Source organism: Saccostrea cucullata, unplaced genomic scaffold, assembly GCF_032062105.1.
Source record: "Saccostrea cucullata isolate Sc308-1 unplaced genomic scaffold, CSIRO_AGI_Scuc_v1 ctg9022, whole genome shotgun sequence".
Lineage (NCBI taxonomy): Eukaryota > Metazoa > Mollusca > Bivalvia > Ostreida > Ostreidae > Saccostrea > Saccostrea cuccullata.
The window spans coordinates 3603-19795 of NW_026925416.1; the positions used below are offsets into that span (position 1 = coordinate 3603).

Below are 16193 nucleotides of genomic sequence, written 5' to 3' on the forward strand. Positions count from 1 at the left end.
GTAATTCTACATTAAAAATCAGCAGGGCTTAATTCGATTCGTGAATTAAATTTAAATGTCGATTAAATCAGAGAGAGTTAAAACTTGTACAGGTCTATTCCGACGAAAACTTAAGACTGTTACATAGGCAAAGGGGTATATAACGAAATATCAATAAGGTAAGACATATTCCATTTTATTCTTTTGAAAAAAAATAACAAACAAAACCTCAGGTGTCAAAACATTTTATTGAAACAGAGGAAATGTTGTGTACTTTATTATGACCAGGTATTTATACATGTATTTATTTCATTTGATAATCGTAGTCTCATCGTAACTCCTGAAACAAATAAAAAATTAATGTACGAAAAATTCAAAAGTCTCTAAGTTATTTTAAAATACACAAGGCTTTGAAGCAATGAGCTAATTTTCTGCAAATTTCAAGTATTTTGTAAGCATTATGATATACTAAGTACTATCAAGAGAAATAGAACAATTATTTAAATTTTTATTCTTGTGAGTGCCTTTGTAAATCGAATTTGTTCACTATAACCCATTATGTGAAATCATGGGTACATAGTTCTTGTTAAAGTTCGATAAAAACAGCACTGCACAATCCTCTCTCCACATTTCTCTTCTTTTTCTTTATATTGATTGTTGTTTTATAGTATGGACCAGCTAAAACTTACTATTTCTGACAGATGTAATACAACTGCCTGTCACAAAAGTAGTCTGCCCAGCGTCCGTCCCCATTCCAGTTGGCCAGTACACAGTCCTCCTCACCTTCCCCGTTACCGTTGTTTGGGTCCCCGGGGATCCAGAATGTGAAGGAGAAAGGCTTCCCCTGGGACGGCCATACAAACTTCCCCTCCTCCTTCATGTCGGAACCACCCAGCCAATATACTTTTATAAGATTTGGATCTGAAAAACAATGTTTGATCTGACAGATTCTAATGCGATAGTCCATAAGACATGTAAGAGTTAATACAAATGATGTATATAAACAGACTTAAATTAACCCACTCAAATTCTTGCTAACTTTACCCACGGTTGTAAATTGTAAAATTAACCTAAACTGAATTGTACGAGATGTGGAAGTGAAGTCAGTTCATCTTTATTTAATTTTTGATTAGCTGTTCTTTAAAAGTATGAATTGGGCCTATAAGAAATAATTTTAGTAGCTTGAATCATTTTAAAAAATATATATATAAGCAAGGTTTTTTGGGTGGTCACACCACTTCTGTCCCCGCCTCTCCCCTGTTCCAACATACTAATAATTATTAAAGATACTGTAATCTAACTTTCATTCGCGCCATCTTTTATTGGCGATTTGTCAGTTTGAAATTAAACTGCAAAGATTATTTCTTCCGACTGAGGAAACATTGTCTACATATAAAATTCAAAATATTTGATTGGCGACGATTAGTATTCGTGAATACAGTAGTTTATGGAAACTGCTAACTAGGACGTCATGTCCATCTTTCCTCTCCCCGACCTGGATCCACTCCGTTAATTTTTAGTGCATTTATATATATAGTTGCTTATCTTTTTACAATATACTTCATCAATATTTATCTATAGTTTTCATTAACAGTAAAAAGATTTTAAACAATTTACTCACTCGTGACACTTATCTTTGAAACGATAAAACTGTTGATGTCTTGTGTGATCGGTTCAGCCAGAAATGAGTCAAATGAACGGCATATTTCCTGTGAGTAAATGGTTAATTGAATTATTTAATACATTATTGGTCTAAACATGGTAGACAAAATGTTATTTTAAGATATATCTATTTCAATTCTTCTGTTTATAATAAATAACCATTCTTTTAAAACTTGTAAAAGTGATCTGAAAAAGGATTCGAACCGATGCCTTTGTCCAGCTGACTTGGTTATCACTGAAGAAGAAGCAGTAATTGTCGTGTTTTATCCAGGGGTGAGTACAACTCCGAACTGAAAGATAATAAAATAAATAAACATAGTAATAATATCTTGTTCTACTGATTTATGAAAATGTCATTAATCACTGTATAACCCGAGTTAGTTCAGTGATCTACAGGTATAGATCATCAGTCATCAACATAACCCAACACTAGCTTAACTGATAGTTTGTGATTGTCAGACCTTCATAAATCTCCACATTAGTTCTGCTAATAAAGAATTTCACTTATCATTGTATAGCTAAAACAACAAGAGGCCCAGGGGCCACATCGCTCAACCGAGCTAGGAAAAAGCACAAATCAGATAAGAATTGAAAAATTTACTTAGAGGGTGGGAGAGGGAGGGGGCTTGAATTCTAATACTACTTGAGAATGCCTCTATATCAATAAGTACTGCATATAACTTATTGAGAAAGTTCTTGAGAAAAACATTTAAATTTTTTTTTTTAACATTTTGTTTGTATATATAATATTACTTTGTAATAATTTGAATTTCACTTTCCATTGTTTCCCTACCTACCCAAAAGGGTACTCAGGATTTGAACAAATTTAAATCTTCAATACATGAGGATGCTTACAAGTCAATATGACTATACATAGCTTTTCTGTTATTGGGATTTTTCCCTTTATTTTTGTATGTAAAACTCTGATTTACCATTGAGACCCTTCCCTACCATTGGGGGTTATGATTTGAACAAATTTAATTCTACACTACCTGAGGATGCTTCAACATAAATATCACTTATCATGGCTTTGCTATTCTTTAGAAGATGATTTTTTAAGATATATTTTAATGTAAAACTTGGATCCCCATTATGGCCCCAACCTATCCATGGGGGTTATGATATGTACACTACCTGAGGATGCTTTCATATATATGTATATATATATATCACTAATCATGGCTTTGCAGTACTTTAGAATAAAGTTTTTATAGATTTCCCTTTACATGTATATTCCTATGTAAAACTTTGATCGGCCACTGTGGTCCCACCCTAACCCCGGGGTCATGATTTGAACAAACTCAAATGTTTACTATCTGAAGATGATTCAATATGAGTTTGATCTTTCCTGTCCCGTGGCTCTTGAGAAGAATATTTTTTTTTATAGATTTTACCTTTATATTCCTATGTAAAACCCCACCCTACCCCCAGGGGTCAAGATTTGAACAAACTTGAATGTACACTACCTGAGGATGATTTAACATAAGTTTCATCTTTCCTGTCCCTATGGATCTTGAGAAGATTTTTTAGGATTTTTCCTGTATATTCCTATGTAAAATTTGGATCGGCCATTATGGCCCCACCCTACCCCTGGGGGTCATGATTTGAACAAATTTGAATGTACACTACCTGAGCATGATTAAACATGAGTTTCATCTTTCCTGGACTAGTGGTTATTGAAAAGAATATTTTTTAAGAATGCAATTAATTTTTAACAAAATCATAATTATCTCCCCTTGGAAGAGAGCGTGGCCCTACATTTGAATAAAATTGAATCCCATTTACCCAAGGATACTTTGTAGCAAGTTTGGTTGATCCAGTGGTTCTTGAGAAGAAAATGAAAATGTGAAAAGTTTATGACGATGACGACGACAACGACGACGACAACAATGACGACGACAGACAAAAAAGTTCACGTGAGCCTTCTAAAAAGGTAAAGAATATATTTTTTCATTGACTTTAAACACAAACATACATACACATACACAGACACACCAGCCTTGGAGAGTTAAAAATGTACAGTTTTGGAATATCACGAATAAACAAAAAAAATGAATACACATATTACACAAATATGATAAAATAGATGACATTATATCTAGATGTTTATGTTTTCAAATACGTGATTCTAGTCATTCCATCTTCTTTTACACACATGAAGTTCATTTTTTAACCTTATACAGTTTTTCTTCAAAAATTATAATACACATATATAAGTATTTAATGACACTTTGGATAGTTATACTAAAATTTTAGTTTTTTCTTGATTGTTGAAATATGTATTGTTTAATAAGTAGCAATATAAGATTGATAGCTGTGTCTTCTGTTGAAGAAAAGAGTATAACTATACATTATCAAGTTTTATTATTTTTCCAGTTTTTGTCAAATATCCATTCTTCTAAAAGAGACCGCCCCTTGGGGATCCGGGTTAGAATAGGTCCTCAGTACCCCCTTGCTTGTCGTAAAAGGCGACGAAATGGGGCGGTCCTTCGGATGAGACCGTATAAACCGAGGCCCCGTATCACAGCAGGTGTGGCACGATAAAGATCCCTCCCTGCTTAAAGGCCGTAAGTGCCGAGCATAGGCCTAAATTTGCAGCCCTTCACCGGCAATGGTGACGTCTCCATATCAGTGAAATATTCTGGAGAGGGACGTTAAACAGTATACAATCAATCAATCAATCTAAAGAGATCAAATTGGGTTTATTTGGGACAGTTCTTTAGCAAATTTTGATTCACACTTTTGTGAAGTATATATACACAGAGACATGTATGTATCATAAATTCTTTTAAAACCTTTTTTATCTTTGTTGAGAATTTCCACAAAGAACTTTATTCGGTAATAACCAATATTTGCCCCCCAAATCAAACTTTGATGGAGATATATTTAATTAAGTTCTTAAACAGGGGAGTATATGCTGACTTCAAAGCACTGAATATTTTCATAAGTAATGACGCCATATGTACGTAATGACGTCACAAACATGACGTAAATTTCAGTTTTTTTTTTATGAATTTTACAGAAAAATGTACATATTTCGTCGATATTTTGAGTAAAAGTCACCGAGCGCATGTGTGTTCAGGATCAATATTTTGATATAATGTGTAGAATGATAATATCAATGAAATTTGTCAATATTGTTCCTGAACAAACTTGCGCTCTATAAAGAACTATATGCGGTATATTGTATATATTTGCCCCCACAAAAGTCAAATTTTGAAAACTTCCTGAAATGTGCTGAATTCAATAAATTGTATGAGAAATATAAATTAACAGAAAATATTATAGTGTCAAAGCAGTGTATTCACAATTTTTGTTTTTATGACGTCACAAACTAGTCCGATTTTATATCCTTTTTCAGAAAGAGGACAAAATGGACAAAATTTCAACAATTTTAGCTTTAAAAGAACTATATGCGGTATTAACCAACATTTGCCCCCCAAATCAAACTTTGATGGAGTAATATTTAATTAAGTCCTTAAACAGGGGAGTATATGCCGACTTCAAAACACTGAATAATTTCATAAGTAATGACGTCATATGTACGTAATGACGTCACAAATATGACGTAAATTTCAGTTTTTTATGAATTTTGCAGAAAAATGTACATATTTCGTCGATATTTTAAATAAAAGTCACCGAGCGCATGTGTGTTCAGGATTAATATTTTGATATAATGTGTAGAATGATAATATCAATGAAATATGTCAATATTGTTCCTGAACACACATGCGCTCTATAAATTCTAAAGCTTAAATTGTTGAAATTTTGTCCATTTTGTCCTCTTTCTGAAAAATAATATAAAATCGAACTAGTTTGTGACGTCATAAAAACAGAAATTGTGAATACACTGCTCTGGAACTATAATATTTTCTGTTAACTTATATTTCTCGTACAATTTATTGAATTCAGCACATTTCAGTTTTCAAAATTTGACTTTTGTGGGGGCAAACATATGCAATATACCGCATATAGTTCTTTAATCATGGCGGATGCTGATTTTAACCATGGCGCATCTCGTTTAACCATGGCGCACATAAATTTAACAATGGCGGGCCGCCATGGTAAAACACCTTGTGGAGAACCCTGCTTTTAGATAAATTACCTTCACAATTCTCTCCTTCGTAACCTTCCATACAGTTACATTTGTAACCACGTGCACTGGTCTTATCTGCCTCACACGTTCCATTCATACAGTCATGTTGATCGCATACATGGACTACAGAAACAAAATTATACATTTTTTTAAAATTAAACATTAAATTAAGTAGATTCATAGTTATATCTCTCTCGTAAGACCTCATGATTTACGAACATTGAATATATGAGAGAATATGTAGTTTACACTTTTAGATACATTACCGTCACAATTTTCCCCTTTGTAACCTTCGTCACAGTTACATTTGTAACCACGTGCACTGGTCTTATCTGCCTCACACGTTCCCTTCTGACAAACATGTTGATCGCATACATGGACTACAAAACAAAACTTTTAAATTAAGGTATTCAATTTATATCGAAAGGATTTTGAACGATTTCAAATAATTTTAAACTAGTTAAAACACATTGCTAGATAACGATAAAAGTTATATGAACCAAATTCACAAGACTGATAACTTGTGAGGAGACGGCCATTTTGCACATTCAAAGTTTTTGAAGAGTTGTCTGCCCTTGATGAAAAAAAGAAAATTTTTGATTTCTCAAAATTTCTGCGGTAAATAATTCATTTTATTTTATAGTATAATAAGGAGGGAGTTTATGCATATATTCACCAAGAGATTTGTTTGAAATTCAAATTACTTTTTACAATATCTTATAACAAGAGGCCCACGGGCCTTATAGGTGACCTGAGTATTGTGTAACAACTTTCAAACAATTAACTTTGGTTCGTGTTTTAAACCAGAGGCCATGAAATTCACAATTCACAATTTTGAAAGAGGCACCATTGCTTATCATAATCATAAACCTAGCATGCTTACTCTATTTACTTACTACCCAGAGGTAGATCAGAGTAACAAAGATAAAATGCACTTCCACTTTATAACCAGTTGTGCACCTCACCCAAAAGGAACCACTGACCCTGGGCCGGGGCCACATATTTCAAAATTTTGCAAATTTTATCATAAAATGGTTGATTAATACTAAAGAGCAGATTTCAAAGCATTAATTTATTTTCAGACTATATACACCCCCCTATGACCCAGGGGGCATAAAAAATAACCATTTTGGGCATATATATATATATATATATATATATATATATATATATATATATATATATATATATATCTGGATCATTGGCATAAAACCCAGGAGCAAAGGAAAAGATTTTCAAAGTATTAATGCATTTTCACTATATAATCAATAGAGACCCGCCATAATACCAGAACCCCTGACCCTGGGGTCATAAAATTAACAATTTTGGAAGAGGCACTCTTGCTCATCATAACTATGTACTTAGTTAGTTTATTTAATACCTAGAAGCAGAGAAGAAGATTTTCAAAGAATAATGCATTTTCACTATATAATCAATAGAGCCCCACCCTAACACCAGAACCCCTGACCCTGGGGCCATAAAATTCACAATTTTGGAAGTTGCACTCTTGCTCATCATAACTATGTACTTAGTTTATTTAATACCCAGAAGCAGAGAAGATTTTCAAAGAATTAATGTATTTTCACTATAAGGTAAATAGAGCCCCGCCCTCACACCAGAACCCCTTACCCTGGGGTCATAAAATTCACAATTTTGGAAGTGGCCCTCTTGCTCATCATAACTATGTGCTTAGCTGGTTTATTTAATACTCAGAAGCAGAGAAGAAGATTTTCAAAGAATAAATGCATTTTCACTATATGATCAATAGAGCCCCACCCTAACACCAGAACCCCTGACCCTGGGGCCATAAAATTCACAATTTTGGAAGAGGCACTCTTGCTCAACATACCTATGTACTTAGTTAGTTTACTTCATACCCAAGAGCAGAGAAGAAGATTTTCAAAGAAATAATGCATTTTCACTATATGATCTATATAGCCCCGCCCTAGCACAAGAACCACTGACCCCTGAGTTTCACAATTTTGGTAGAGGATTCAATGCTTATTACATTCATGCAAACAGTTTGCCTGCTTGTTGTCAAGGAGTAAAGAAGAAGATTTTTAAAGATTGCAATAATTTTGGTGGTTTTGGCCCCACCCCTCAGGCCTCAGGGGAGCGGGGACCATAAATTCACAATTTTTGTTCCCCATCTCCCATAAATGCTGTATACCAAATTTGGTTGAAATTGATTAATTGGTTTTCAGAGAAAAAGCTGAAAATGTTCAAATCTTAACACACGACGGACGACGCACGACGGACGACGACGGACGAAAACAGATAGCAATATTAGGTCACCTGAGTTACTCAGGTGACCTAAAAACATGCGCTGCTTATAGACTTCATTGTAAAATTCAAGGTGAAATTAATTGGACAATAATCAAAATTTTGTAAATTCCTTTAGTGGGGCATTTTTATTTCATAACATCTTCAAAATACTACCATGATTAAAACTAGAGGTACTGTGAGCAATGAGCTCACTAAATGATACCCCCGCCTCCCATATGTTAATGACTGATGACAAAGTCCATGTTTTGCTGTGGCCGGGAAGCCCAAAATATGTGTAGGATCAAAAAGTAAAATAGGAGGTGCACATGGCAATATGTAATATAGATTCTATGAAAGTTTCATTAAATTTCACTCAGTGGTATAAGAGGAGTTGCGGATAAGAGATGGGTACCCTAAACCTTTACAGACGGACGGACGGACATACCGATTACAGTATACCCTCCCACTTTTCAAGCTGGGGGTATAAATATCGAACCGTTCATTTATTAGGTACAAAATATGATCATTGAATACCTTAAGTAGATTCATTGTTATATATATCTCTCGTAAGACCTCATGATTTACGAACATTGAATATATGAGAGAATGTAGCTTATACTTTTAGATAAATTACCTTCACAATTTTTCCCTTTGTAATCTTCCATACAGTTACATTTGTAACCACGTACATTGGTCTTATCTGCTTCACAAGTTCCCTTCTGACAATCATGTTTTTCGCATACTTGGACTACAGAAACAAAACTTACATTAAAAGATTCATTGTTTTATCTCTCTCGTAAGACCTCATGATTTACGAACATTGAATATATGAGAGAATATGTAGCTTACACTTTTAGATACATTACCGTCACAATTTTCCCCTTTGTAACCTTCGTCACAGTTACATTTGTAACCACGTACACTGGTCTTATCTGCCTCACACGTTCCCTTCTGACAGTCATGTTTTTTGCATACATGAACTACAGAAACGAAACGCTTTATTTAAAAAAAAAAGATTCATTGTTATATCTCTCTGGTAAGTCCTCATGATTCACGAACATTGAATATATGAGAGAATAAAGCTTATTACGTTTTATGATCTAAGTCGAGGTTTGAAAACAACGTCTTTTAGTATTTTCAGCATTGAGATGATATTACTTTGCCTATTTTTATAAGTACACGATAATAATTAGAGAAAAAATGCCTTATAATATTTTTAAAACACAAGATGCCTTACACTGACATACTATCCCATAAAACCCCTCAGGACAGGTACATGTAAACTTAGGCCCCCTTGGTGTCTTGGATTCTTCACTCGAAGATTTGGATGTTTTTAATCGTGTATAAGTCCCACCATGTTGGCATGGGTTAGGATTGTGGTCAGTGTCTAAAACAATATATAGGGTGTTTTACAATATATGTCATACATCTAAAACCTGAAAAAAAGCATGTACTTGTAATCAAAATCTATCGTAATATATATATTATATTATATTAGTACACCCGGCAGACCGGACGTATTTCAAAGCGGTCCGGATTTCTTTCTTTACTAATGATAATTAACTTTCGAATTCAACATGTAACATTGTAAAAACATAGTGTTTGGTAGTTCAGTAGTAGTGTTAGTTGTTTTTTGTTTCTCCTTTTCCTTTGTTCTTATGACTTTTAAACTCTTTTGTTTGTCCTGAGGAAAGGACAGGGCGTCCCGAAATTTGACATTGTTTTATTTCTCGTGTCTTTGGTATATATAAAGCATTTAGGAAACCTTATTTCTTTTAATTCTCTTCAACCATTGTCTTCTATGTTTCTTATAATTATCTCATCTGAAGGATGTCCACATTTGGGATTCAAACCCGCGACTCAAGAACAAACGCTCTAACCACTACTTGTATGCCACTTACTGATGAATCAGACAAAAGCAGTTTGAAATAAACATTGAATTTTTCAGGCGATGTTAAAATTGTTATGATACATAAACATGTAACCAATCTCTTTCTTTTAGAGGACTTGTATGACTTACGAGAGTTGTTTGATCTTTCTGTCAGGGACTCAGCTTGTAGACTTGCAATATACCCGACCAAAAACACAATAAGGATCTAAACAGTAAGAACAACCTTCCAATAAAAAATATCAATAGTTTACGTTAACCTGAAATAATAATTGTTAAAAAAGATTTTATTTACCACACTTCATGATATTATCACCGTGTGAACTGCACCCAAAGGACATAACACCTTCTCCCCTGTCATGCCGCTTTCAGTGACTTTAATCTGAACAACTGACATTATGTTTATTTCATTAATCCGTTAATTGATATCTATTTGTATTTTTCACTCTTTCATTAATTCTAATGTTTAAATATTACTTTGGTATCTTTATATCAATGGTCATGTGAGAATATTTGGTAGTTGGAGAGCGACAGCCAAGCCGCTTTGACCACCCACTCCCGACCCTGTAGATTTTGTTAAGTTTTAAGAGTTTTAATAAATTTGTATAACGGAAATCGACTTAAGCAATTTCTCTGTTTTACAATTGGTGAGAGAATCCAGTGTATCAACCTTTTTAGCTTGATACGCAGAATGCAGAAAGAATGCAGAGCTAATTTCTCCCCAAATGGATTCGTTCAAGTACTTGTTTGGACTAGCGTTGTTTACACCATACCGTTCGATGTACTTCGTACATAACGAAAATCAAATATGTAGAAGATGTGGACATACAAACAAATGGTTTTGTTGTGCTGCCAGGATTTCCAAGTGCTTCATTTGCGGCAGGAATGGACATTTCGCGCGGATGTGTAGGACACAGAAATTTGACCGCCGAAGTGAGGTTTTGGCTATTAAAGTTACAGGGAAGACGAAAAGCTTAAAACAAACAGAATCAAAGAAATCGGCTAGAAAAATTCAACGCGACAGAGAAAGGAGAAGGAACTTTAATGAAAAGCGTTTAATCCTTGCACAACTTCCCTTTTCAAAATCAAGGACTCGGACTTTAAAGAGGAGTTCTTTCAGAATGAAATAGAGGCTGTGCACTACAGAATAAATGTTCTATGTGAAGAAGCTGACCACCAAACTGCATGAGCAGCATTTTTCGAGAGGTGCCATCTAATGTTATTAGCAAAGCTGAAAGAACGCGACAAATTGGTCATTAAACTGGAAGAGGAAGTGAAACAAATGTCTAATATAATTCAAAACAACGACAAGAAACAACAGACAAAAGTCTCGCGGAACAGATAGACAACCTTCAAAGCACACAAGTGATGTGACACGTTATAAATACAAGTGGTAGACATGTGAAGTTTGCCAGGTACAATGACCGTGTTAATCTCGATTCCAGGTCTTACACAGAGGGGACAAGTGCAAGGCCCCAAAGATGTGCGCAACCTTGGAACACGAGGACGTGTTCTTTTGGAGGAATAGGCAACTATCACCGTGTGAAATGCACCCCAAGGACATAACACCTTCTCCCCTGTCATGCCGCTTTGCGTGACTTTAATCTGAACAATTAAATGACATTATGTTTATTTTATTAATCCGTTAATTGATACAGTGTATCTATTTGTATTTTTCACTCTTTCATTAATTCTATTGTTTAAATATTACTTTGTATCTTTATATCAATGATCATGTGAGGATATTTGGCAGTTGGAGAGCAACAGCCAAGCCGCTCGGACCACCGACTCCCGACCTTTGTAGATTTTGTTAAGTTTTAGGATTTTTAAAACGGAAACCGACTTAACGAGGCCGAGTCTAATTATTTCTGCCATATTTTTTTGATAATTTTTACTATCAAATTAATTTTTTTAAGATTAAAAAATCAAATGTTTACAATCCCGATTTCTTAGGAGGCCATATCAAAAGTAGTCAAATTTTACTATTGGACCAATGGGACTTTGCTGGAAAAGCGCTAAATTATCTTTTTTTTTCCATATCTTTTGCATTTCTGCCCTAGAGATTTCATTTTCATTCAAGTAGTTGAAAGTTGGTGTAAAAAGACACCAAATTGTTAAATTTCAAAAAAGTTCACCATCTAGGTTGATCTAGGAATTATTTCCTATGCGTATTTTTCAAAGCCCAATACCTCTAAAATTGCCATATGTTACAGTATTAATACATATCTGTGCAGGTAAATTATCGGCGCATATGATTTTTTTTTCGGTGAAAAATAGCAATATTTAGATTGCTAGTATGTTTCTTTGGATGTTGTGTCGGGTTTTATTATAATATCCATGGACGTTTTGAACATACAAGCGAGTCATGCGTCATTCTACAGCGTCATGCATTGCAATCAAAATCCAAAAATGGTGACATTGTTAGAGAGACTTCAGCGTTTTTTCCTAATTATTGTCGTGAAATCACATTTTCAGACCAGTAGGGATTACAGTTAATTTTGTGTTAAAATCATATGTTTCGAATGTGTACTTTCGCACAAGTGACTGCATGAAATTAAAAAACTGCGCAAAGTCATGCGCACTCGAATTAGACTTGGCATCGTTAAGCAATTTCTTTAGCTTATGTTCGACGCGACTGGGCTGTTTTTTTTATGTACGCAGCAATACAATGCGCAGCATATAAACAAAAATTACTTTTTGTTCATTTGAGTTTTTGATTTGTATCAAAATATTTCAAGAAGAAATTTGCCCCTCTGGAGCTCGCCAGTAGCTTTATAGCTGAACACTACTCTTGAAAGGCATTGTCCGCTGTAACGACGAAAAGTGACCCCCGTAGAATATTGACCGGGGTCATTTTTCTACGTAGAAATTTGACCCCCTGGTCAATATTCTACGTAGAAAAATGACCCACTTTTCTGTAGAAGTTATGGCCTTGGGGTCGTTTTTCTCCGTGCGCATTGTAGAAAAATGACCCCGTAGGATAATGACCCCTTTTCATTTTTTGATGCAAAAACTTTCGTTTTGGTAGGAATATTCTTGTCAGGCGAATATATACGGGTAATATTAAGCAGCCTTATACTTTGAAGTGTTAATTTCTGAAAGCTTTTAAGCTTAAGTAATGAAATTATATCTATACAATACCTTACATTAATGATACAAACCGTTTTATCCTCATTAAAGGAAAACAATATCTACATGTCTTAAAATGTTCTAAGGCTATTAGGGCAAAGATATGCGTATTCATAGAATCGTTTATTACATTTGATACAGTAAGTTTCCACAGCTGTCATTTTAATCTTTAAAGGGTCATTTTCTCGCTGGTGTCAGAAATAGTTTAAACAGTTTCCATACATAATTAATTAATTCTTTACAAATTTCTTTGATTTTACCCTGAATAAATAATTTGCAAAACTTAAAAAAAAATTATTTTTCAAAAGTTTAACGTTTTTGATCCCTACATTTAAAACTGGTGCGAAATTCTAATCTTTGAATGAAGTTTCATACTTCTCATAAAAAATATGGATAATTTGTAAAAATAAGTACGAAATTGTAAATCTCCATTTCTTTTAAATTTAAAATTAATCATTATAAAAAAAAATATCAACTAAGATAATCCTTCCATACTTAACACGTTTTTGTGATTTATACACACACTAAATTAAAAACATTCCTTTTATTTACATTTTACACATTTGAAATCACTATAATATATTCAATATTTGAATTTCTCGCTGCCCTTTATCATTACAATTTTATTAACATCTCTGTAACACCTCATTGCGACGTCACTTCTCCGTGTATATTTTTACGCGAGAGTGTACATGAAAATGACATTCAAATATTCACAGGGAACGACTTTACTTTACAAGTCCCCAGAAAAACGCGCTAAATTATAGTGCCGAAGGCGACTCCAGTACATGTATATATGAGATATATACATGTATATGAGACTGCGTGTTTTTGGCCCATTTGACCCGAAAATCGAATTCTACTGTTAAAAGTTTAGTCCAAAACTTCGTTTTAAACGAAGTTTTTGATCTCGTTCTCTGAAGAAATTAATAAATATTGTTCATTCATTGAAAAAATCGACAAAAAAGAAAAAAAAGAAAAAAGTTCAACGAAGCGCGTGCGGCGCATGCTTAGTGTCATTTCTTTCGGACTTGGCCATTCTTCCGAATAAAAAAGCAATTAATGACGTTGAAACTGAATTATGACCTTGCAAAAATTACAGAAGCAATTGAATTTCTTAATTTATTTAAAAGAACGAGTCACTAACCCTTATCTCTCGGATGATATTCGAGGACTAAGACGTTTAGCCGAAATCTCCCGTGTAGATGCTACACCAACCCAGTCAAATAGTGTGTGAGGACTACTGTAACCCTTAACTCAAGGATGAACGCCAGACGACCCTAGTCAGTGGAATACCTGTGCAAGGACTTACCGTAATCTCTCATGCTGGTGCAAGACTAACCCGAATCAGTCGAATTAAATAGTGTGTAAATGTTACTTCATAGTACAATGAGCACGAGAATCTTGCGGATCTAGGGACCGGTAAAGTAAAGTCTACCGTGTTCCGTTAAGTATGTTACAAATGTCGACAAAGAAGATTTTTAAACAAGATGTGTTTGTGAAACACTATGCGCCCGGCGGCAACAAATTTAAAAAACATATTTTAGCACAAAGGTCACAGTGAATGTCACAAGGTCATTGATCTTGGTGTCTTTTGAAAGATCTTTATTAGTGAAGTATGCATATCAAATATGAAGTCTCTATCTTTCATGGTTAAAAAGTTATGGTGAAGGTTCAAAAAAGCTATTTTTAGCATATAAGACACAGTCAAGGTAACAAGGTCATTGACCTTGGTGTCGTGTGAAAGGGCTTTATAAGTGGGGTATGCATGCCAAATATTAAGTCTCTATCTTTCTTCGTTCAAAAGTTATGGCGAAGGTTAAAGTTTGCTGTCAAAAAAGCTATATTTAGCGTATAGGCCACAGTCAAGGTCACAAGGTCCTTGACCATGGTGTCTTTTAAAAAAGCTTAATAAGTGTTGTATGTATACCAAATATGAAGTCTCTATCTTTTATGGTTCAAAAGTTATGGCAAAGGTTAAAGTTTGCAAAAAACCTCTATTTTTAGCATATAGGTACAGCACAGTCAAGGTCACAAGGTCATTGATCTTGGTGTCATTTTAAAGAGCTTCATTAGTGGAGTAGGCATGCCAAATATAAAGTCTCTATCATTCATGGTTCAAAAGTTATGGCGAAGGTTAAAGTTTGCAGACAAACAGACCGATAGACAGACAGACAGGACAAAAACAATAATACGCCTCGGATCTTTCGATTCGGGTGCATAAAAAGACAAATTGAAATACATGTAGATGAAAAAAATTGTCAATTATTAAAGTAATCAATGAATTAATTCACACTCACAGTGCTTATCAGATTTTTCTTATTCAAAAGAGTTATTTATACTGTTCTTATATGATAAGTACATTTTAAAAGATTTTATTTAATTAAAGGTTTAACTTGAAGATTCTTTTTATTAAAAAAATATATTATAAAATAAATCATGACTACAAGTTCTAATGAAGCAATCAAGGTGAAATTGCACCACAACACACTTTAAAAAAAAATTAACAGACATTGTGTTTCCATACCTCCGGTTAGTTTTTTTCAAATGAATTTAAAAAAAGTTAAAGCATAGGATTTACTTCCCACAATTTTCCTTCATTCGACATACTCAAAACTATATATTTATTACGCAGGCCTTTTAAAAAAAAAGTTTCTAATTTTGTAATTAGAATTTAAGAAAATTTTAATAATTACATGTATGAAACATATCTTAGTATTTGACTTACCTTTCCAGCGTGCATTATGGCTGATGTTTAAGAGCAGACTGTGTACGTTAGTGGAGTGTCTCTATTAAAAGACAACTGATTTGCATAAAAATATTGGCAAAGAGAATGATTGGCTATCTTTTTTATGACTGACAGCTTTTTTTCAAACTGAAAACGTTTTTGTCCTCTTCATTTTGAAGAAATCCGTATGTTAGTCAGATTTACTCTAATTGATTACATACAAATGATAAAAAAAAGAAGTTTGGTAGTTGCCATTAAACGTTTTACACAGCATATACGAGGTATAGTTCTTTTGGAACTTTTTTAGATCGTAAATGATGTGACTATAAAAAGTATAAATATATTAAAAGTTTTAAAATATAAGAAATTGTAAGTCATCTACATTAAAACTCGTTTAGTACGAAAGCGGAGTAACAAGGCTCTTTGCAATCTCAGGCAAAACTCTT

General features: G+C 33.9%; 1 protein-coding gene across 1 annotated transcript; it reads right to left on the minus strand.

Annotated features, from left to right (window-relative positions):
- Positions 1 to 668: 668 nt before the first annotated feature.
- LOC134268808 (adhesive plaque matrix protein 2-like) lies at positions 669 to 15882 on the minus strand (the record flags this gene model as incomplete). The annotated part of the gene is made up of 10 exons (XM_062751056.1): positions 15748 to 15882; positions 10023 to 10098; positions 9240 to 9389; positions 8869 to 8982; positions 8637 to 8750; positions 6004 to 6117; positions 5747 to 5860; positions 1846 to 1931; positions 1601 to 1688; positions 669 to 900 (listed from the first exon to the last, which is right to left on the minus strand). Coding segments are annotated over exons 1-10 (1103 nt in total), but the record flags the coding sequence as incomplete, so codon positions are not given.
- Positions 15883 to 16193: the final 311 nt, after the last annotated feature.